Source organism: Ovis aries, chromosome X (assembly GCF_016772045.2).
Source record: "Ovis aries strain OAR_USU_Benz2616 breed Rambouillet chromosome X, ARS-UI_Ramb_v3.0, whole genome shotgun sequence".
NCBI lineage: Eukaryota > Metazoa > Chordata > Mammalia > Artiodactyla > Bovidae > Ovis > Ovis aries.
The window spans coordinates 129370743-129395356 of NC_056080.1; the positions used below are offsets into that span (position 1 = coordinate 129370743).

The 24614-nt window shown below is 45.2% G+C and overlaps 1 protein-coding gene across 2 annotated transcripts; it reads left to right on the top strand.

Moving 5' to 3' along the window:
* Nucleotides 1-6801: 6801 nt before the first annotated feature.
* PLP1 (proteolipid protein 1) lies at nt 6802-23481 on the top strand. Of its 2 annotated transcripts, none has more exons than XM_004022464.6 (7): nt 6802-6914; nt 15558-15744; nt 17326-17587; nt 18656-18824; nt 19271-19344; nt 20065-20130; nt 21390-23481. In XM_004022464.6, the coding sequence occupies exons 1-7, from the start codon at nt 6911-6913 to the stop codon at nt 21459-21461; spliced, it is 834 nt and encodes a 277-aa protein (XP_004022513.1). In that variant the 5' UTR covers nt 6802-6910; the 3' UTR covers nt 21462-23481. The 2 variants fall into 2 exon arrangements, with proteins under 2 accessions (XP_004022513.1, XP_004022514.1); XM_004022465.6 differs by having other exon boundaries at nt 17326-17482.
* The last annotated feature ends 1133 nt before the right edge of the window (nt 23482-24614 follow it).

A 24614-nucleotide genomic window follows, 5' to 3' on the forward strand; every position in this document is an offset into this window, starting at 1 on the left:
ACCCCTCCCTGCTGGGGATGCACGCATACCTATGGCTGATTCATGTTGATGTAGGGCAGAAACCAGCACAAGGAAATGGCAACCCACTCCAGTACTCATGCCTGGAAAATTCCGTGGATGGAGGAGCCTGGTAGGCTTCAGTCCTGGGGTCGCAAAGAGTTGGACATGACTGAACGACTTCACTAAAAATAAATAACAGCAACAAAAAAGCCCTCCCTGCTTTGGGGCCTGGGGGAGGAGCAGAAGCTCCACAGAGCCTCACACAGCCTCAGCTCCAGGGCCCTGGGCACCTGGGCCTGCCCAGTTGTCACAGAAAAGCCCACAGCAATGGAGTTCCTAAGTGGGGGGGATGGGAGAGTGGTTGGGAGGCGGGGGCTCCCCATGGCCCAGCGCCTGCCACGTGCTACTCAGTGGCAGGAGGAGCCCATGCTGGTGGGGAGAGCAGCTGCCCAGGCTCAGCCAGGGATGGGGAGGAGGAGGTGGAAAGCAAGCCTTGGCTGGGGCAGGCGGGTTTCCCTGTGTAAGGCATCTTCTCTGTTCTGGCCCCATGATCTGTGCTTACCTGGAGTATGTAGGAAGCACAGATCCTCAGTGGCTCAGACAGTGAAGAAGCTGCCTGCAATGCTGAACACCCCAGTTGGATCCCTGGGTCAGGAAGATCCCCTGGAGGAGGGCATGGCAACCCACTCCAGTATTCTTGCCTGGAGAATCCTAGGGACAGAAGAGCCTGGCGGGCTACAGTGCATGGGGTCCCAAAGAGTTGGACACAACTGAATGCCTAACACTTTCACTCTTTGCAGAATATGTTCTTAGCAGGGATAACTGAGGCCCCCCTTCCTCTCCATCCTGGATGCTGGCACAGTTCCTTAAGGAAGGCATCCCAGCCTCGAGGGTACACAATGTGCTCCATAGGAGCGAGGCTTTGGGTTGAGGTATTGGTACAGCCCACCTCAGTTGTAACAGGTGGTGTTGACTCCTTTGAACAAGCCAAGCAGCCACAGCTGAAGGGCTTAGCCTGGCTTCTCTGAAGGGGCAGTCAACTTTGATGATGATAGAGGGGGCAGAATCATATTTCTGGCATCCCAGGCAGCAACTTTGAAAGGAGAAAGCCTGAGAATCTGCCTTAGGGGGTGGCTTCCACTGCAGGCATAGGCCTCACTGTTCTTGGGGCCAGCAGCGAGGGGCCTTGTTCCTCTGGAAGGTGAGGGAGTGGCCTCTTGGCCTGAGGAACTTTCTCTCATTCAAGGGCTCACGTCTTCTCTTCCCATGGGGAGCAGGCAAGAGCAATCCTCCTCTCTCCTCCAACTGTGCCTCAGAGGGGGTTCCTGGGGGTCCTCTCCTGTGGCTGGAGGCAGCCCGTGCTTCAGAATAGGTCAATGTTTTGGAAACACAGGCAGCTTGGGTGTGTGGGGGGAGTGGGGGCTTGCCAACTTGTCATGGTGAGGACTTCTCTATTGTGATCTCTTAGCATCAATGGAGCAGACTCAAGGGGCCTGCAGACTGCTGTCCCTCAATCTGCCTGAAGCACATTTCAAATGAGATTTTCAATAGAAACACTAAGGCATGCATATAATTACAATTGTCCCTTGGTATTTGCAGGTGACTGGTTCTAGGACCCGCACAGATACCTAAATCTGTAAATGCTTCAGTCCCACAGGTCAGCCCTCAGCCCCTAGTTTCCACAGTTTCCACACCCATGTATTCAACCATTCACAGTGATTGAATGCAAGGTTGTGAACCCGAGGATACCAAAGGCTGATCACAAAAGTGCAGAGTGAAAATCTCCTTCTTACTCTTATCAGGTTATGTGAATCCTCCCAGGAATAGCAGAGATCGCTCTTGAAAATGTTCTTTTTTTCCCTGAGTTTGTTTCAAATTAACCGTAATGACTCCTCTTTTCTGACCTCAAGTTTAACCATACACAAAGTAGAGAAAATAGTATAATGAACCTCCATGTCCTCATCACTCAGCTTCAGTAGTTTTCGGCATTTAGCCAATGTTATTTCATCTAACTATAATTTTGTGAGGGAGGAAAAAAATCCCAAGCATCATGACATTTCACCTGTGAGTATCTGGCTATGCATCTCTAACTGCTAAAAGATTCTTTCCCAAAACATAATTACCATGCTATTAGGGGCTTCCCTGGTGGCTCAGTGGTAAACAATCCGCCCGCAATGCAGGAAGCACGCGTTCAATCCTTGGGTCAGAAAGATTCCCTGGAGGAGGGCATGGCAACCCATTCCAGTATTCTTGCCTGGAGAATCTCCATGGACCGAGGAGCCTGGCGGGCTGCAGTCCATGTGGTCACAAAGAGTTGGACATGGCTGAGCAACTAAACAACAACCATGCTATTATCACACCTAACAAGTATAAGAAGGTTCTTAGTATTAACTAATCCCCAGTGATTGATTTTGAATCCCACTGATCTACAGAGTTCACACAACTTGCCATGCCTCAAGTTCTAACGTGGGCCCTCTGCTTAGCCTGAGAAGTACAAAGGGTTGGAGACTTCGGCCATAGCAGCCGGAAACCTGTCCATGTTCCCCCTGGCTGTTCTTATTCAGGCCAGAGGCTTTCCGTGCAGACATCTTTTTGGAGCAAAACAATTTTCCAAGCAACTTCTAAGGCTGTGAGAGTTTAGAGAGGCATTCTCTAGAAGTGGTTCTGTCCCTTGCTTCCTGGGTGGTGTTGGGAGAGCTGTGTCTGTACCTCATCAGCAAACTGTAACAAATAATGTTCATCCTCAGAAGTTAGGTGAGTATCTGACAGCCAAGGATAGTAGTAGTGTTTCTGCTGCACTCAGAGATTGTATCAAACGTACAGCACTCTCCAAGGACCACTGTGCCAAGACTGGGTGAGTTTTCATGTTCATGAAGGTGGATTATGTGGACAACTGATTTCTCCATGTCACTAGTAGCTGTTTGATGCTCCCCAGACACTCATTTCCTGAGTTTATTCATCTGACTGTTCTGGCTTCCAGACTACCCCTCACTGTATTCTAAGCCACGGACATCTCCCCCTCACAAATGCACATCCAGCTCACCGCACCCCCCCCATTTCCTCCCACTCCATGCCAGCTCAATGTATGTGACATCTCTGGCCCTCAGTTCTCTTTGCCAGAAAAGCAAGGTCAAGCAGATCGGCATGAAGTTGGGTGTGGAAAGTTCTAGTTGCAGGTGCTTTTGTTGTTGTTTAATTGCCTAGTCGTGTCTGGCTCTTTATGACCCTATGGACTGTAGCCTGCCAGACTCCTCTGTCCATGAAATTTCCCAGGCAAGAATACTGGAGTGGGTTGCCATTTTTTTCTCCAGGGGATCTTCCTGATCCAGGGATCGAACCTGCATCTACTGCTAGAGAAAGGCGAATTCTTTACTGCTGAGCCACCGGGGAAGCCCAGCCACAAGTGCATAGGATATATTGCCTGCCAAGCAGCCTCAGTGTCAGGGCCAGAAAAGCTGTAAGAATAAGCCACTTGCCTTTTGAAATTTGGTCTGGGAAGACATTATCTTGGGGAGAAGCAAAGCCTCAGCTCCAGAAGCCCCAGTGTTCGTAGGTGAGTTCAAGCTTTCACTGATACTGTGCCTTCTCTGTTCCCCTTTATGATCTTTTATGTGGACACGGAGGAGTGGCTCACCAGATTGGGTACTTGAGCCCTTATTTACTTTCCTGGGAGAAATTCACTGGAATTCCCTGAATTTCAGAGTTTGGTTTGTATAATGGAGAAAAGAGAACACTCTTGTCCCATGGCTTTCAAGAATCTGCTACTGTGTGATCACACAGCAGAGAGGGATGTTTTATCTAAGCATTTGGAGTTATTTGCAAGAAAGCTGCATGACTGAAGCAAGCAATGATCAAGGAGGCCCAGATCTGTGGAGGCACCATCAGAAGTGCATGAAGCAAACTGCTTATGAGTTTCACACAATCCTATATTGTTCCCACAGGCACCCAGTGCAGGCAGTAGGCTCCCACCAAGAAGACTGGTATTGCCCTCTAGGGGAATCCCTGGGCACTGCCAGGGATCCAGCTGGACTCTGGAGAACATTTTGCCTGCAGAACCACTGGAAACAGAATCACAGAAATATGTGGAGTTGGGTAGATTTAAAAAAAAAGCCCACTTGGGGACAGAAGGAAAAAACCCTATAAGATCTGTGGGAAAGACTCAGAAGAGTGGTGAGTGGCAGCTGAGGTAGAGTGTCAGGCCCTCCAGAGCCACTGTGACATACTAGATCCTGGAGAGCTGGGACCCTTAAGGCACTGGGGCCCATGAACATGACACAGTCACCCGGCTGAGCCCCTTTACCATCCCAGGCATAAGAACCAGGGAGACACAGGAAGACGTGCTCCATCAAGGGGCGTGGCGAGTGAAAGAGAGAGACAGAGAGAAGCAGTGACAGCTGGAGAAACAGAGACGCTGAGAGATTGAGACCGGGGGAGAAGACAAAATGAATAGTGAGGCAGGAGAGTTGAAGGGGAGAAGAGAAATGTGTATTAAGGGGAATGCAGTTGAAAAAAAATCAGTCTCTGTGAGTTTATCAGGAGCACATCTTTTCTTCCCAATAGCTTAGCAGTCCCCAGGGCTGCTGGTAGGAGTCCAGGAGCAGATTCGTGAGACGCCCAGGCTGAGTGATTTCCCTTGCATGTAGAAGTGTCTCACCTATTCAAGCTGCGAAAAGCCATCTCCCTCATCATATCAATCAGAGGCCTTGAAGCCTGGACACAGCTCCTGCCATCTGAGAAGCGAAGGGCACACATTTGATGACTTCTTCTTTTTGGACCTCCCTCTCCTCCAGAGTCATTCTCTTGACAGCATCCATCCAGAAGTTAATTGTTGGCACAGTCCCACAGCAGGCAGAGTCCATGGCTGGAGAACAGGGCTGGTGAGGTCAGAGATCCTGGGACCGTCTGCCATCAGGCGTATGGCCTTAGTCTGGCCTGCTCCGGAAAACCACTATTATACGGTTCTGCCAAAGGAGCAGCATTTACAGGGATCCTTTCTCCTTGGGGCTTGGCTCTAAAGTTCTAGATCCTCTGCTCAATTACGGCAAGACTCAGGAACCTGGGGTACCCACAGGGGCATCTGCAGAAGACTCACCCATTTCCTAACAGCAGAGCCCAAGCTAGAAATGTGACCAAGGTCTCAACTCAAAGAGAAAACTGTAAGACACAATTTTGCCTCTCTCCCCTCGTAGAAAGATTCTAGGCTCTGCTCAATACCTCCTTCTTCTCCTTTCTTACCTCAAGGCAAAGCCATGGGGAAAATTAGGAAGGGAGGGTATACCTTACTTCCCTGGAGTTATAGGGTAATCCTCTACTTATATGTCAACCAGTTTCCTCAAAGGCCATCCATGGGAGGATGCAAACCTCAAAGTCAAGAGAGTTGTGTCTCTCTGAGGCTCCTGAAGGGCTAGGGAACACAAACAAGCAGTTTGATCAGTTCAGTTCAGTTCAGTTCAGTTCAGTCGCTCAGTCGTGTCCGACTCTTTGCGACCCCATGAATCGCAGCACGCCAGGCCTCCCTGTCCATCACCAACTCCCAGAGTTCACTCAGACTCACGTCCATCGAGTCCATGATGCCATCCAAACATCTCATCCTCTGTCGTCCCCTTCTCCTCCTGCCCCCAATCCCTCCCAGCATCAGGGTCTTTTCCAATGAGTTGACAGTGGTTAAGATTCAGTTCTTTTAGAAAACCTTCCATACACGAATCCCACCTAGTCTCAGGCACTCAAATACCATCACAGTCTTTAGAAATAATTATTATTAGGTTTTGTATATTATTATTTCCTTGATTTGGCTAGTTTTCTTCATGCTTCTTTCTCTGAGGCAAGGACCATAATTCTTTCCCCTTCCCTCCACCCTCACTGACAACCATGGCTTTACCACAACCCACTCCTTGCCTCTCATCTGGATACAGCTCTCTCATGACACTCTCTTCTGAGGGTGGGGTAGTGACTATCTAATTCCCAGATTGTGTTCTGTCAAAGTCAGTTACCTTCCATGGAGATCACCCACATCCCCAACTCTCGCCTTTCTTTTAGCCTGTTCCATGAACCTGCACAGCGTGTCTGCTTGCCCCCTCCCTGGGTCTCCGTTACCCTGTCTATAAAATGATTACAATTCTAGCTTTCTCCAGCTTGGTCAAAATCTGTTCGAGGAATCAACAGCTTGTGTTTTGTCCTCATTCAGTTGAAACCAGGAAGGATTTGGAGGAAATTATTTTTAAAAGACAATTTTTTTCTCTATTGTGTTTCTAAAACTGGAATGGGAAGAGTTGGGAGAAGCAATTATTTTCTAAAGAGTGGTGGGGGGAGGGTAAAGGCGGGTAGGGTCAAGGGCAGCTAGGCGTGAGGGGTGGTGTTGGGGCAGAGTTAGAAGGACTAGGAGGTCACATCTAGGCTTTTGACCCTGACTGCCTCACCAGGGCTAACACCTTTATGGCCTCCGACACTTATGCTGCCACATCTCATACCAAAATAGACCCAAGGATCAGTTGGATTGCAGGACCTCTTTCTTTTATTTCCACCCCCAAACCACATTTCCAGATGTCTCTACAGCAAAGCGAAATTCCACATAGGCAAGCCTTAGGGGAGGGGGGAAAAGAAAAAAAGAAAAAGAGACAATTGGCACTGAAAAGCAGAAAGAGAAGATGGAGGTCTTAGAGAAGGGAGTATCCTGAGGAGGTGGGGACAAGGGGAGGAGAAGGGGAGGAGGAGAGGAGGAGGAAAGTGGGCCTGTCCCTTTAAGGGGGTTGGCTGTCAATCAGAAAGCCCTTTTCATTGCAGGAGAAGAGGACAAAGATACTCAGAGAGAAAAAGTAAAGGACCGAAGAAGGAGACTGGAGAGACCAGGATCCTTCCAGCTGAACAAACAGACTAGCCAGCCGGCTACCATTGGAGTCAGAGTCCCAAAGACATGGGTGAGTTTCAAAAACTTTAGATTGGAAGATTCAAAGCCAGAGCATAGGAATTTGCAAGAACTTTGGGGTTCAGAGTTTCTAATGGTTGAAATGAATTGTGTTCTGGCACTTGTTTTCTTTTTCATTCCTTAGCACGCAATTCGATTAACTCCTTCTCTGCTGTACTGAGAATGATGCTTTATTGCCACAGAACTCCAGCAACACATGGGGAGTCCCACAGGTCGTTGGAGAGAGTGTCTGCAGGGCTGGATGTGGTCATGTGTCCTCCTACCCCCTTGCTTCCCTCTGCCTTCTCTTTTCCCCTGATCCCCATGTCCTGGTAATGGCCTGGTCAGCTGACATCCTTGGTTCTGCTGGAGGCAACTCATGCTGGCTGGCTCTCAGCTGTACAAAATGACTGCTTGCTTGAAACAAAATTTGGACCCTGTGGGGCATCAGAATGAAATTGGGCGTCATAGATTCAGGCTTCGTCATGGCTGAGGAGGCCGATGTCAAGTTCAGGAAATGAAAATAAAGTCCTCAATGGCTTTACCATAAGGAAGAGATATGGGTAGGGCTGTGTGTGTGTGTGTGCACGCATGCACCCATTTGGGTTACCATATCTAGTAAATATTACAGACTAAGCTTTCCTGAGGGCATGACTCAGATTTTAAATCCCTGCTATGACAAGGAGGGACCTTAGGGCTCTTGCTGACTTGATTGAGTCCTGAGGGCATCTCTGTAGAGAGAAGCTACATGGTCTGGTCTCTTGTAGGGTCCGCTCAGTGCAAGATGTACAGAGCACAAGGATTTTTGTCCATACAGGAGGCCACAGAACCATGTAGACATTGCTCACATTTGCCAAAACAAGAGCAACAGCTTGAATGTGTCCTAAATGAAATGAGAATCAACTGTCCTGTGTATTCACCATCAAATGTATTACCCAGAAGGTTCCAAAAGCATCTACAGAGATGGGTTTTCAATTATATTAGGCTAGTGTCAGTTTTTAGGTTGTTTCATCCTGAAACACTGAGAGAGCTCTTGAGGCGTGTATTCAGGCAGGATAATTAAGGCATGAGCACTGGACTAGAAGTGAACATAATGAGGTGCGAATCCCAGATCTGCTACTTATGAACTTCGTGACATTGGGTAGGTTGCTATGAATTATTACTTCATCATCTGGAAAATAGGGATAATGATAATTGCTTTGTCTAATCTCAGAGTTATAAAAATAAAAAATAATATGTCGGAGTCCTTTGAAAATGGGCAAACTCTGTAACAGTTGTAAATAATAATAATACTAATTATTATACAATGATGCATGTACAGGCTGTCTCTTATTCTTCCTGAAGTGACTGAGCTTTCTTTGCATGTACTTTGTGCACTTGGGTAAGAATTTTCCAGTCAAGTGGGGCCAGATGAGAGGTGAATATTGCAAGAACTCAATTCCTGTCCTAGGTAATGTCAAGAACCTTACCTGAAGTCAGGGCAGCTGATTGGGTAGGTTGTGAATGAAAAACAGAGAGGGAGTAAGGAAGGATGCTGAATACTACTTCCTCAGGGAGTAAAAGCCCTGAGGAAAAGACAGGAAAAATCAGGTGACCATAGGGACATTTTCCTGTTACAGAGGCTGAATGATTTTCTCCAGGGAAGATTATTGCAGATGAGGGCACAGCCGAAGCTGTGTATGGGATCTCTTATTCTGAGGGTGAGCCATACTTGGGCTAGGTGCGCATGATGGAGTAGCCATTATGTTCTCAGTTATGCAATAGCAAAGTATTGATATTTCAAATACTTTGTAAGTATAGACCATCTCTAGCAAGGTACTGGACTACTACTGCTTCTGACAGGGAGTGTGTTGCTGTCTAACTCTTGCACTAGACAAATTATATCATAGAATCTGGGATTGGACTGGAAGGAACTTTAGAAGCTGTCTGAGCTAATTCTCAGTGCAGAATTCCCTTCTCCAATGTTCCTACAGCTTCTTCTTCATCATCCCCAGGAACAGGAAGCTCACTACCTCCACCACAAAGAATCAAGTAGGATCGGAAATGAGGAGGAACAGGGAATTCTGTAGTGTTCACACAAAAGATTTACAAGCGACATGGTAGTTCATTAAACCTTTTCCTGATTTGGGAGAGGGATGTTCCAAACGAGTCCTTCGGATAACAATGGAACTGGAAAAGAGCCAAAGAGCAGTAGCTGATTATTCTCTGCTTAGCAACACAATGCCATTACTGAACAGCAAAATATTGGCTCTTGCAAAGCCTGATGTCTGAGAACAGTGGCTGTTACCCTGGTAACCAGACTATGATGCTTCCCTCCAAAGGTGGCTGTTTGCTGAGCAGTGTAGTTTTGGCTGGCTCACAGTGTGAGTGCAGCCCAGGCAAAAAGTGTGGAGGCAGAGCAGGGGTCCAGGTTTTTACAAAACGCTTGAAGACTAACTGAATCTCATCATGATGGCAAGAAGACTGCAAGAGTGCCAGGAGCTAAAAAGAAAGCAGATGAAAACCAGCACATTCACTTACTTTTCCTAGAGACACTGACTAAAATGACCATATGCACCCTGCCCCACCCCACTCCTCACCTCGGCCTGGCAGAGCCAGAGGAGAACCAGGCAGATTGAAAGGTCTGCTCAGCTTCAAGGGCCTTTTGCCCTGGCTTTCTGCTAGGAAAGCCAGAAATTTACTCAATAACCTGCCAACTAGAACTACGCTCTCAAATCTCTCTGAGTAATAAATAGACCCAAGAAACCCTTGAGAAATGGGTAGGAGGGAAAATACAGTCTCCAAACCCATGAAAGCAGAACCCTAGCCAATGGCATCTTTTCCCCTTGTTGTGTGTTATCCTGAAGCCTTGAAAACCATCCCCAGGGTTCTTGGTTTTAAAAGAAAGCAACAGTAGAAATGCCCTCCATGCCCATAGAACTTCAGGTCCAGAAAACATCAAGTTAGGGCAGTAAACTGATTGGGAAAGATAACAGCAGCCTTGGCAGGTGAATTGAGTAGCTTTCCCTTCCCTTCCCACTGTCAGGGCCTGCCCAGTGTCAAGCTCTCATCAAAAACCCCTTGGTTATTTTAAAATGGTCCTAAAGGTGATCACTCAGCTCTGCACTGGCCTCTGAGCTTTCTGCCAGGCCAGGCTCTGGAAAGGAGTCAGTGACATCCCAAGGAAGAGAACAAGGTTCTCTAGATCAGCTTCACACTGCAACCAAGGGAAGAGGAGGAATTGGTGGGAGACTAGGCTAAGGAATGAAGTATGGAAACTGTTGTCTCTCAGCTTAGTGCCAGTTGCTTCTCTTGCACTTTCCCAGAAGTGGGCAAAGTGAGGACAACATGTCAGGGAGAGAGTTTAACAATCCAGTCTCTACCCCAGCCTCCCAATGTTTGGGTACAAGTTGGCATACATCAATGCACGTGTGCACCCATGCATGTGTGCGTGTGTGAGTGTGTGCGTTTGGGGGAGGAGTAGGGAATATAGGAGACAAAGTGGTCCAGATGCTGTTGCCATGGTGATAATAATATCTTTTCAAAGAGGAGGCTGCCTTTCATTTTTATTTAATTATGTCTGCATGACTTGACTATCTAGCAAGCTTGGATTTTCATGGCCCAGTGGCTACAGAGCCCCTTTCCAGCACTTGAACATGGTATAAGTGCTGATTTCATGTAGGAAAGACAAGATTACAAGCAGGGTTTTGTCTGATCTGGATAAAGCCAGAAGCAGAAGTCTTTGTCTCTGGCATCTCCTGATGATTGTTGTTTTACTCCTAGAACCCACCCATTCATCCCCATCCATTCCTGGTACCAGTCACGGCTGCTCTAGCATCTTGGCCCTGTCAACTGCGATAGGTCCTGATCAAGTGAGCCTCTGTTCATGGGGTGAGGTTAAGGGGTGGGTTCTGGGAGGAGGGCAAAACTGTAGCTCAGATTAGAGACTTAGAGAGATGGGGCCAGTTTTTCACTCAATGAGCCTGCCTGTTGTTTAGCTCTATTGTATAGGGTTCTTCTATCTCTCCCTTTGTCAGCTGGATTCAAGGGACAGGCTGGGATTTGTGCAAGGCACAATTGGTCTCTTTCTATTATCCCTTTTGATCAAAGACCTTCCTTTCCTCCCTTTGATGGGTTCCCAGATTCAAACTGAATTTCCATCATGGAGCTCGTCCTTGAAGCATGCCCAGGGCATGGGAAAGGAGGGAGGGCTTGGGAGCTCTTGGCTCCTGCTTAAAGAGACAGCATCAGGATCAACCCAGTATCTTGGATAGACAGAAATCTGGACGAGAGTCACAGCAGTCCTGTTGATCCTTGTCAGATTCCTGTGAAGAGCATTAATGAGAAGGACTTGAAGTTCTGTCACAGATTGATTAGTTTGGGGAGTTCGCAGATACATCTAGCCAGCACTGAATGTTTTCCCTTTGCTTATGTTTTGCCCACAGGGCTTGGTTATACACATTTTAACACTAGATTGTAGGTAGCTTTGGTCTTTGATTTGCCGATATGTTTGTTCTCCCCAAGACTGAAAGGTCTTTGAAGGAAAAGACTGGGCCTTATAGTTCCTTTTTGTTTCCCACAGTATCTAGGTTATTGCCATATGCTTAATAATTGTACTGGATGCAATGAATGGAAAGGAAAACCCCTGGGGAAGGTCATTATTTTTCTGTATGATCTCTCATCAAAGTCAGGTGGTTTAGGGACTTTCCTGGCAGTCCAGTGGCTAAGACTTTGCCTTCCAATGCAGGGAGTGCAGGTTCAATCCCTGGTCAGGGAGCTAAGATCCCACATCCCTAAGAGCCAAAACCTTCAAAAAAACATAAAATAGAAGCAATATATTATAACCAATTCAGTAACGATTTTAAAAATGATCTATATCAAAACCTTTAGAAAAGGTCAGGTGGTTTAATTCAATTCAGTTGCATTGGGTAATATTATTGCTATATAGTTCTTTTCTGCCAACTCCACCATGTTGCAGTCAATACTTAGCCTGGGAATGTATGTAAGAATGTTTCCTGAGAGGCCAAGGAGGTTCTATAGAATCCCTCATGGCCTTCCTGAAACAAAATGGTACCTTTTCAACCATGAAGTCTTCTGAAATGGAGACCCTTTGGCTTTAGGTTATTGTTCACACACCCCCAAATCAAAGGGAACCCAATGAACCTTTCTCAGAATGTTTTGATTGTAAACTCCTTTGATGGCACAATTTCTTGCATGTTCTGAGTTTTTCCCAGTTGGAATCCAAAATTTGATTTTTTGCTTGGGCTGACTGGTGGAGATTCTTCACTTCTGCTGAACTTAAATGCCCTCAGAACAAACATTTCATTTCAATGTGAAGAGATGGACATCTTATGCTGATATTGTTGAACTATTTATAGCTCAAGAGTGAAAGCTATACTCAGGGCCATTTAATTTCAACTCCGGGTTAGAGACTCGTCAAAGCCTAGGTCTTTCTTGTACCTTGCTTCGAGTGACAGTAAAACAGAAAAGGAGGTGCTAAGTTATTTGAGCTCTAAGAAAATGGAGGAAAAATGGATTGAAGAAGAAAGACTATCAGTGGATGATTCAGAGTTGCTCCCAAGGCTTAGCCCTTTATCACCCAGTAAGAACACTATATATGATACTCTCTGATTATTTGGATGATACACGGATCAGATAGACTAACGAGGCTTTCCCCCCTGATCTTTACAACCCTGGAGGGGGCATCAGCTGAAACTTGGAGTGGAATTCTATTTCGTTAGCAAGAGTTCAAGTTTTTTCATTCCTGATCTCACTTGCACCACCATTTTAGCCCTTTCCAGGATAAAAAAAGGTGGGGTGAGTCAGTGGGCACAGGACGGTCACTTTCTAGGGAGGATGGTTCTCCTTACTCTGGGCTAAACAAACAGTTCTTCCATTGTTCCCTGGGTCTGACCCCCTTCCCACCCCCAGGCCTGGAGGCCCCTGCAGAATACCAATGAGGCTCCTAAGATCTCAGGGGAAAAACAAGGCTTCTTTGTCCAGGGGAGCTATGGAGGGTTCTGTCCAAGCCCTGACCCTGTGCTGGGGAGAGAGGGAACAGTGGGGTTATGCACTTTCCCCTCCCTCCACCCCCAGGCTTCAGAGACCTTCTTTAGTAGAAGATTCTAAGAGTTTGGGAGTGGGAAAGATTTGGATAGGCAGAGAAGGAAAATGGCAGCACTGTTTATTTCCAAGCTCCTTTTCTTGACTTACAAGATGCATCTAGTATCCTGACCTGTTAAGAAAGAGGAAGATTGATATCTGAATGTTTCCTGGGAACAATAATCAATTTCAAGTGCTGTGTTTTTCTCTCTGGTTTATACGTGCGTTTATGTGGATGTTTGCATTCATGCATGTGCCCCTGCTCTGGCACAAATGTGTGCATGTGGGGACACACACACACACACCACACACACACACACACACACACACACACACCATGCACCAGCTCTAATGAACTCTCTTACCAAGCACAATTCATACAAAGTAAACTGTGCCTCCACTTAGAGCAACAAAGCCACAGACTGATTGCTTTCCATAGAGGCCAAGTTTTCTGACAGCAGGCCTTCAGTTCTTAGAGAAGGGAGGAAATGCAGTTCTGCTTCAAATGTTAGCTTCTTATTTTGCTTGGCTTGGGCTTCTATGCCTCATCTCTGGGGTGACACACAAGAATATTGGGAAGAGGCTCTTTGAGCACCAAGGAAGGGCTGTCATTTTAGGGGACAGTGGGTAAGAGGACTCACTTGTGGCCCTGAGAGCAGAGACAAATGCCTCTACCTCAGCTTTCTCATGATAGAAAGAATTTGGTCCTTCAGAATCTGTTCACATGGACATAGTTCAGGAACATCCCAGATGGTCAAGCAGTAAGGGCTAAAAAGAAACTATACTAGCATTAAGAGAGTCATGCAAAGGATTTTCCTTGTCCCTGGCATTAAAAAAATGAGCTTTGGATAAAGCCCAAATCTAAAAGTCAATACAATGCATTTTATTAGTGTAAGGAGTTTCAGCATGCTTTCCCAAAATAGCAGCTTCTTGGCACATTTGCTATTTATTTACGTGTGTGTATGCACACAAATAATTTATATATGCATATAGTATATCAACCCTGAATATTCATTGGAAGGACTGATGCTGAAGCTCCAATACTTTGGCCACTTGATGCGTAGAGATGACTCATTGGAAAAGACCCTGATGCTGGAAAACATTAAGGGCAAAAGGAGAAGATGACAGAGGACGAGATGGTTGGATGGCATTATCAACTCAATGAATATGAGTCTGAGCAAACTCCGGGAGATAGTGAAGGACAGAGAAGCCTGGCATGCTGCAGTCCATGGGGACACAAAGAGTCGAACACGACAGTGACTGAGCAGCAACAATGCATATAATATATACAAAATAATTCATATATCATATCTATATGATATGTGAATAGATGGATAAAATTAATGTGTATATAACATCTTTCCTGAAGATTTTAATTTCTTTCACCTTTTGGGGTTGTGGCCAAGAGGCTAGAAGGTGCCTTTCTCATCATCTACTGAACGTTTGTTGTTTCACTCCACATGACACCTTAGAACTCAGGGCTTGTACTTGGGACACAGCTACTCTCAGAACCTGTGACTTCTTACATGCCCTTCCTGTTTCTCAGCAACACTTGCATGGGGCCTGGGGTACCAGATCTGCGGAATTTCAGAGCTCAGCATTTTAAGACACCTGTATTCCCAGGCCCTAGTGTGTTTTGTCATGCCAGAAAGACATTTCATGCTTTGCTGACTTTGTATAACGTCTCTTTGTAGTTGTTTTGACAGAACTCCAGGGTAGGACTAAGGGTGGGGACACTGGCCAAAGTGTAGCATAGGAGGACAAGTCAGCCATGCAAAGTGTCCCCAAATCATTCAGCCTGTATGTTTACTACTGTGAATAATAGTCATCCTCCCGTGAACATCTCCTGCCCTCTGCCAGTTCCCTCCTTTCTTTGGAGTGCTCTCCAGACATCCAGACTAAGAAGAATCAAGCATTCTGTGCTGCAAATGCAATGTTCAGAAATACCCAGGAACATGCAATTTCAGTTTTCCCACCTGAAATGCTCTTTCAGGGTCAACTCTTGTCTGACAATATCAATATTTCTATGAAATTGGAAGGGCATTTACCCTTTGTAACCATTTACTAGGCTGCCTGAAACGGTTGGTTAAAAATGTCAGGTCTACGTAGCTCATTCTCCTCCATAGACAAAAATGTCCCCATGGCAGAGTCTATGTCTTTTATATGTTCACACTCCACGTGACACCTAGCACAATGCTGGGCACATAGTAAGTACTCCATAAAAGTTGATAAATGGCAAAAACAAACAAATCAGAAGGGTAAGGAAGGAGGGAATGAGAGCATCATCTTTCTAGCGGCCTACTTGAAAACTGATTACTCAAAAACTCATGGACATTTTGGGAATTCAAGGCAAGGATTTATCTTCAAGAATGGAACAAAATATGGTTGGGGAAGTCAGTCTCACATTCCCAAATTCTGAGGTTCTAGACTTTCCTGCTTTTGGTCTCTGAGGTGACCCCTCCTCCATCTCTGCATCCATGCATGTGAGCACAGGGCCTGGCTGGGCTGGCAGAGAGAGATGAGTGCTGAACTATGTATTGTACATCCCTGACTGTTTGCCCTCCTTTTTCTTCAGGCTTATTAGAGTGCTGTGCAAGATGTCTCGTAGGGGCCCCCTTTGCTTCCCTGGTGGCCACTGGATTGTGTTTCTTTGGGGTGGCACTATTCTGTGGCTGTGGACATGAAGCACTCACTGGTACAGAAAAGTTAATTGAGACATATTTCTCCAAAAACTACCAGGACTATGAGTATCTTATCAATGTGTAAGTACCTACTCTCCCCCACCAATCCTGTCTATCTTGGAGACACAGAACTCATCAGTACCTTAGTGACTAGTAGGGGATTGGTGTGGAGCCAGACAGAATTCCTGGGTCTTCCTTCTTTTTTAAAAAACATTTTTTATTGGGGTATAGTTGCTTTAGAGTGTTGTGTTAGTTTCTGCTGTACAGAAAAGTGAATCAGCTATATGTATACACATATCCCCTCCTTCTTGGACCTCCCTCCTACTCTCCCCTGCCATCCTACCCATCTAGGTCATCATAGAACACAAAGGTGAGCTCTCTGTGCTAATAGAGCGGCTTCCCACTAGCTATCTATTTTACACATGGTAGTGTATATATAGTGAAAGTGAATATATATATATGGGGCTTCCCAGGTGGTGTTAGTGGTAAAGAACCTGCCTGCCAAGGTTCTTGGTTGGGAAGGTCCTGGGTTGGGAAGGTCCCCTGGAGGAGGGTGTGGCTACCCACTCCAGTATTCTTGCCTGGAGAATCCCCAAGGACAGAGGAGCCTGGCGGGCTATGGTCCATAGTGTCGCAAAGAGTTGGACATGACTGAAGCGACTTAGCACACACACAGTGAATATATATGTCAATCCCAATCTCCCAATTTATCCATCCCTCCCCCCCACTCTATATCCACACCTCTGTTCTCTATTTACGTCTCTATTTTACGTCTCTATTTACGTCTGTTTACGTCTCTATTCACGTCTGTTTACATCTCTATTCCTGCCCTGCAGATAGGTTCATCTGTACCATTTTTTCTAGATTCCACATACACACATTGATATGTGTGCAGATTCCACCTATAGCACATCTGAAGCCCTAAATGAAGGGGAAGTGCCACATTCAGGGGAGGAGGGCTGGCCACCTGCCACCTCACTCCTAACCACACCCCCTCCACCCCTGCCCTTGCTTTGTCTCACGTGTTCTCATTTCTGCTAGGTAGGGTTCACATGGACTGAGCTGGAGCCTCTGCAGTGGTCCATATAGAGAACTTGCCGGAGGCAGACTGATGAGACAAGAGGCCGGCCGCTGCTCTCGTTTCACCACACCACTTGAGTGTGCTCTGGCCCAGTACTAAGCCTCTCCTGTTTCTAGAGCAAGTTAGGCTCTATTTCCTTCATCCGTCTTCCTTCTTACCTAGCTCCTCTCTCCTCTCTCCTCTGAGGGAGCATCTCTGAAGGGTCAGGCCAAGGAAAGTAGGGTCCCAGTTCTTCAGGTCACAGGGTAAGCCAAATGTGGGGGAGGAGCATCTTCTTTTACTTCAATAAGTGTTAGTTGCTCAGTCGTGCCTGACTCTTTGTGACCCTATGGACTGTAGCCCGCCAGGCTCCTCTGTCCATGGGATTCTCCAGGCAAGAGTACTGGAGTGGGTTGCCATTCCCTTCTCCAGTTACTTCAATAAGTACAAGGTAGAAGCCTAAAGGAAGAACCTAGTGATTCCCCTAAAGCAACCCTAGCCTTGTTTAGGAGCCTATTCAAGAGTCCAACTGACTTATGCAGCAAGGGAACCAGGTCCTCCATGCATAAGATTTTCTGGCTTTGTGTTATCTGTTAACACAGGATCCATGCTTTCCAGTATGTCATCTATGGAACTGCCTCTTTCTTCTTCCTTTATGGGGCCCTCCTGCTGGCCGAGGGCTTCTACACCACCGGCGCAGTCAGGCAGATCTTTGGCGACTACAAGACCACCATCTGCGGCAAGGGCCTGAGTGCAACGGTAACAGGGGGCCAGAAGGGGAGGGGTTCCAGAGGCCAACATCAAGCTCATTCTTTGGAGCGGGTGTGTCATTGTTTGGGAAAATGGCTAGGACATCCCGACAAGGTGATCATCCTCAGGATTTTGTGGCAATAACAAGGGGTGGGGGACAACTGGGCATGAGTCTGTGGCCTCATCCCCACCCAAGGCTGGGTCCTCTCTAGGGGCCTGGCTTCTGAGTGAGGACCTGATGGCTACGGCCAAATGAGAAGGTCAGGAAGAACGTGGTGCCCAGCCGGCTTAGCCTCACTTTTCAAAATGTCCCTAGAAAATTTCATCTCAAAAGGGAAAGCCTGAGTTATGTGGGGTGCTTCATACAATCAGACCATTTCTAAGCCATCTACCGGTACCTCTTTGATCCCTTCCTAGCTGGGACCACAACAAGAGTAGATCTGACTGCCTAAGAATTTGAAATGTTACTCAGTGGATTGAGATGTAGGTTCCTGATCTGACAGGGAGGGTGGATCATAGAAATTGACTCTGAGATGGAATCCATACTATTCTGGGATCCTACATTGTTGAAGGTCCCAGAGGGAACTAGCATAGATCTGCATGTTTAAGGCCTTATCTGTCAGAGGGCTATTATGCTTCTAGTGAGGTACACATTGGTTTCCAGCCTCTAGAGTTAAAGACCATTTGGGGGCTGAACATCTGGGGGTTGTGCTGTTATCTTTTGTGGCTAGCAGTTGGCTTAGAAAGGTTTTTGGATTGGAAATTGAAATCTCTTATTGGCTTTGTTCAATAACTAGGGATCCAAAGTCCTTTGACAAGGGACATTTTCTAAGCTCAGCCTAAGGCATTTAAATGGCACGACTTTCTTTCAAGATCTTTTTTGATTTCTTCACACCTTTTCTGTCAAAACAATCTCCCGAAGCCTTTCTAACCCAGGGGTCCTCCTCACTCCAACCCCCACCCATTCTCCCCCTCCCCGTCATTACTTGGGGCCAATTCTCTAGTAGATAAGATACTGCCAATGACATTTGGCAAAGGTGCCCCGCTTACTAATTTTATTTGGCGGAGATCCCTGAAATCTGGTTTCATGTCTGGCACATGCCATTCCAGGATCTCTTTGTTTACATTTCAATGTCTGCAGACTGACACTGATTTCTAACCGCTCCATGTCAATTGTTTTAGTTTGTGGGCATCACCTATGCCCTGACCGTTGTGTGGCTCCTGGTGTTTGCCTGCTCTGCTGTGCCTGTATACATTTACTTCAACACCTGGACCACCTGCCAGTCTATTGCTGCCCCCAGCAAGACCTCTGCAAGTATAGGCACTCTCTGTGCTGATGCCAGAATGTATGGTGAGTTAGGGCGGCTTGGCCCTCCTACTCCCTATCGAAGCATGATATATTTGGTTCTTAGGCTAAGGAGGGTGGTAACTATGGGGAGAAATAAGAAGTATGGGTGCTTGGATCTTAGTTCGTTAATCCCTCTCCACTGAAACCAGAGAGATTTCTTCCCTGAGAAGGGAACTTGTTGGAAGTGGTGGCAGTTTTCTTGGCTGTTTGCACTCCTCTCTTAGTTGACTGCTGTTCTGAAACCAGAAGCAGCCCATTTCAATAACAAACAGAAAAGTTTGCAACTGTTCAATACCACCTTCTATTTTTTGAGTAAATCTTTAGAAAAGAAAATCCTGATAATTAGCAGGACCCAACTTTTCAGCCAGGATGATTAAAGACGAAAGAAGTTCTCCAGGTAACCCCAAAGCTCTGTGAAGCTTACCTTGTGATATTTGTCTCTTACTTAGGTGTTCTCCCATGGAATGCTTTCCCTGGCAAGGTGTGTGGCTCCAACCTTCTGTCCATCTGCAAAACAGCTGAGGTGAGTGAGCCACTGGGTTATTTTACAGTCAAATCGCCCAAACTGTAACATTTCTATCCATCTTGGATTTTTAGGACTACAGTTTCTCTTTGCTGGGTTTTGAGTTAGCAGATTGCCTTCTATGAAATATCGCCTGAGCCAGTGAGCGTATACATGGTAAAATATCTAGTTTCCTAAAAACAGCAGATAAAATCTTCCATTCTAAGGCTTCCTCTCTTAAAAGAGAAATTTGTAGCTTTAGGTAAAGATAGAGCTTAATGGCAAAATCCCCCAAGTGAACATTTTTATTCTAAAAAACCTTATCAAGGAAATGAGTTGTGCACAGATATTCATAGATTTTATAACACATATTTTGTTGGGAACTTCTCAATCTCATTTAAAAAGGAAGTACATTTGAAAAAGGAAAACACTGTATTGAAAGTGGATATTATGCACAAATGCAGCAGGGGAATAAAAGGAAGGAAGAAGGCAGTAAACTATTTCTTTGAAAGCAAAATGTTTTGCGATCCCAGGCACAACCGTGGGGAACCAGTTGATTATTTGGGAGGACTATATTATTTTGTGAGTATTCTATGTTCTGGGTGCTATGGGTACACGGAAGAATGGGAGGCCTATACTCTGGGATGTGATAAGTTAGTTAGAGACGCCAAATTAACACACAAAGAAATATCAGCACCTTCTGAAAGTTGCAAGACCCAGTTCTTCTGCATTTTCTTACAGTTCCAAATGACCTTCCATCTGTTTATTGCTGCATTTGTGGGGGCTGCAGCCACACTGGTTTCCCTGGTGAGTTGTCTTTGAATGATCTTGGCAAATAAATGGTCCTGGGATAGCTTGGAGACAGCTATCCTGAAAGGTAAAAAGATAGATTCCTTCTAAACTTGAAATGCTGGCGAGAAGCTCCTGGACAGAGACAGCAGAGTATGGAGACTATGTCTTTCTGCTTTGGGTTGGCAAGGCTGAAAATTTTCAAAAATGAGATAGGAGCAAGCAAAGTGATATGAGGGAAGAGGAGGAAAGAGATTTGTGGCCAAGAAATAAGATATTGGGACTTCGCTGGTGGCTAAGACTCTGAGCTCCCAACACAAGGGACCTGGGTTTGATCCCTGATCAGGGAATTAGATACCACATGCCACAACTAAGAGTTCGCATGCTGTTGCTAAAGATTCTACAAGCTGCAACAAAGATCAAAGATCCCATTTACTGCAACTAAGACCCGACACAGCCAAATACATACATACATACATAATTTAAAAAAGAATAATAAGATGTAGCATTTACAGAGCATGTAACATTGCCAAGTGCTTTGCAGTCAGAAATTATTGTTAATTCTTAACACATCCTGGTCAGATCAGTGACAAGAACACTGAGACCTTACTAAATGTGATTTTTTTGTAGCCTGGAATTCTATATACCTTAAACAGGAATCCATCTGGGATGCCTTCCAAGGGATTTAGTTACCCTCCTGAAAATACTGGAAGGACCTCTTAACACTGCTAGAATTGTTATTATTGATGGTGTTATGGCACAGTGTCAATGTCACGCCTTCATTATTAAGAACATGGGGTACCGAATAAGTGTTGATCTACCAAGAATCAGCTTGCAGCACTCCTGGCTCCCACCGCTGAGGGTTTTCTCCAGAGCTGAGTTGTCCCTCATCTTGTGAAATACATGGCTGTATTAAGTGGGAGAAGGTTGTGCTGCCCAGTGGGGCTATGCCTCTACAGGAAGTCTAGGTCCCTCAGACATACATATATGATGATGGCAGAGCCCAGGTAGTGTTGACTTCCCTGAGGAAAACTCAGTGCTGGGCAGAGCAGAGGTGTGGAAAAAGTCCTTGTCGAGTTGATCCTCTGGGCCTGTCTCATGGAGAACGTCTAGTCAAGCATACAGGGCAAAAGCCTGAATGTGTTCCTTTGTGCAGAATATGTTTTTCTTTATTTACCTGTGGTTTTATTTCTACCCTTCATCATTCCCAAAAGGACTGGAAGAGAGAGAGCTGCCTTTGCTACTCTCACGAGTCTTCTCTCTTCTCTTCCCTACAGCTCACCTTCATGATTGCTGCCACTTACAACTTTGCCGTCCTGAAACTCATGGGCCGAGGCACCAAGTTCTGATCTCCTGTAGAAATTTCCCTTTCTCTAATAGCGAGGCTCTAACCACACAGCCTACAGTGCTGCGTCTCCCATGTTAACTCTTTGCCTTTGTCACTGACTGGCCCTCTTCTTACTTGACGAGTGTAACAAGAAAGGAGAGTCTCACGGTGATTAATGTCTCCGCGGATTCTCCCCTCTTATGTACCTCTTTTAGTCATTTTGCTTCATAGCTGGTTCCTGCTAGAAATGGGAAATGCTTAAAGATGGTGACTCCCCAACTGCAAGTCACAAAGAAGTGGAGGCTCTCATTCAATTTTCAAGCATCTCCTGAGGACCAGGAAGTGTTTTCTTCTCAAAGGGCACTTCCACTGATGAAAACAAAGTGGAAAGAAAGATGTTCAGGTAGAGAGAAGGGAGGCACCTGTCCCCGTTGCCATCTTGGGAGCCAAATATATTCTCTTTGGTGTACAAAACCGAGAACTCACTCCAGTCTCCCTAGTACCACTGAAGAGAGAAGAAAAAAAGCCCAAATCTACCTATTGCAGCTGGGAGAAGGGGGTCAAAGCAAGGATCTTTCTCCCATAGAAAGAGAGCACTGACCCCGATGGCGATGGACTATTTAAGCCCTAACTCAGCCAACCTTACTTATAGCATAAGGGAGAATAGTGTTTGTGTAGACAAAGGGGGCGCTTGGCCTTATACCTCGTTAGAGAAGAGAAACAGGGTGTAGTCAGCATCTTCTTAGTCCCTTCTCCCTGATAACAGCTACCATGACAACCCTGTGGTTTCCAAGGAGCTGAGGATAGAGAGAAACTAGTTCATATGAAAAATAGACTGGCCTAACGAGCAGCAGTTGCTAGTGGCTAATGGTGTAAACCGGGCCAGCCCTCTGGTAGACACAGGATAGATAACTTTTTGGATAGCATGTCTTTTTTCTGTTAATTAGTTGTGTACTTTGGCCTCTGTCATATCTTCACAATGGTGCTCTTTTCATGGGGTATTAGCCATTCAGTCATAGTAGGTGATTTGAAGATCTTGATTTGTTTCAGAATGATGCACATTTCATATTTTCCAGCTTGTATATCACTTGTTTGGGGTTGTACCAGAAAGGTCTGGAGAATGATTCTTTGATTATGATTCTCTAACAAATGAAAATTGGACATTAAACAACACAAATGATATGTAAAATTGGCTAGTTCTTTCATCTGTTGGGATTTTTGACCAATGACCCCGTTCTTTGCAGAAACAGATTTGGTGAATTCGAATCTCAGTTTGAGTAACCTATCTGATTGTCCTTTCTAGGTGGTGGGAGATAATTTGATTTAGTAATGTTACCTTGGTGTGTTAAAGAGTTAGTTTTAACATACAAGTTATTCTCTCCTGGTGCAGTTCATGTAACTAAACGCACCAGCCATTGGCTATTCTGTTGGTAAGGTTCCATGGAAAAGGAAAGGGGGAAAGAGTTTGAAACCCAAATAGCTCCCAGTTTCAGTCTTCCCTCTCTGTGCTTGGGTTTTAATGTTGGGTTAAAAAACAAAAAGCTGATTGGTCTTTATTAAGGGAAAGATTTTACGGGTCTGACTGTAGGCGGCTCTTTTGATGTAGAGTGGTTTTGTTTTCTCCCCCAAAGTGGTTTCAACACATTTAAGGAGATGTAAAATCGTTACCAAAAAAAAAAAAACACTTGATATTTGTTTTCAGCAAAGTATACAATATAAGCTTCCAGGCTGCATATAGGGAGGAGATGGAAAAGGTTCTGTAAGAAACCAATCAAGATCAAGGAAAGTGAAGTAATCCATACCTTGTGTTTTGTTTTGATTTAATAATATAACAAATAACCAACCCTTCCTCGAAAACTTTCTATGTATACATACACACATATACACATACAAACAGAGTTAATCAACTGAAAGTGTTTCCTTCATTTCTGATATAGAATTTCAATTTTAACATGCATAAAGGATAAACTTTTAGAAACTTATCTTACAAAATGTATTTTATAAAATTAAAGAAAATAAAATTAAGAATGTTCTCAATCAAACAACTGTGTCTTTTAATTGAATTGTTCTGTTTGACCCCACAATAGCAGTTCAACTAATTGTACCTTTAGTGTGCTTTGTTCAAGGACCTCATTTATTTTTCAGGTCATCCCAAGTCATTCTGACAACAATTTTCTGAAATAAAGAGTAAATAAATCACTTCTATTTTTATAGTTGGAGACACTAAGAAATAGAGGCAAGGTAAATTACCACAAATAACCAGTATATATCTGGGCTTGGACTAGCACTCACTCAGATCTTGATGCTAATTCATTGCATTTTAGGGTTTCTTTTCTCTTAGAAATTTGGTTTCAGAGTGTTCTACAAATTCAGAGTCAAATATGGTTACTTCTTTTCTATGACAATGGGCTTCCCTTGTGGCTCAGCTGGTAAAGAATCCACCTGCAATGTGCGAGACCTGGGTTCAATCCCTGGGCTGCGAAGATCCCCTGGAGAAGGGAAAGGCTACCCACTCCAGTATTCTGGCCTGGAGAATTCCATGGAACTGTACAGTCCATGGGGTCGCAAAGAGTCGGACATGACTGAGTGACTTTCACTGTTATGTGACAATAGTGCCCCAGCCCTGGTATGTATAGGATTCAGTCATTGTTAACTTTTCTTTGAATTGTTTGTATATTCCAATAATGAACACTTAGTGCTTCATGCATGAATAATGCTTAGTTTTACATGAGAAGTACTGGGTGAAAGGTTTAATGTATGGGCAGAACAGATAAAGTAAGGGCAATGTAAATTTAAACAATCTGTGGCAGGGCAGTATTAAGTTAATAAGTAGCACATGCTATCCCAATGGTCCACTCACTAGCCCACTTAGGACACAGCATTCAATCCCTGTCACAACCCTAGGCTAGAATTTGGCACTCTAACGACCAGCCTAAAGAGCTGGCAAGGAGCATCATCAGAGAGAAAAGAGAGTCTAGCTTGGGGGCAACAAGATATTCATCAGTTAAGGAGCTCTGTACAAAAGTAGTTTCAATGTAATCTCCTGGTTTCTGCTTCACTGCAATTAATATTCTGCAAGCAAGGCTGGGTGGATGACTTTAAGACAAAAAGAATAAAAATATGAAAAGGACTTATTTTTAGACACTGGCAAACAAGGACAGAGCACCATATTTTG

Excerpts from the sequence above, each read along its gene's own strand:
- PLP1 (XM_004022464.6), top strand. Across the intron at positions 15,745-17,325 it reads TATGAGTATCTTATCAATGT|GATCCATGCTTTCCAGTATG; the intron begins GTAAGTACCTAC and ends CTGTTAACACAG. Across the intron at positions 20,131-21,389 it reads CAGCCACACTGGTTTCCCTG|CTCACCTTCATGATTGCTGC; the intron begins GTGAGTTGTCTT and ends TCTTCCCTACAG.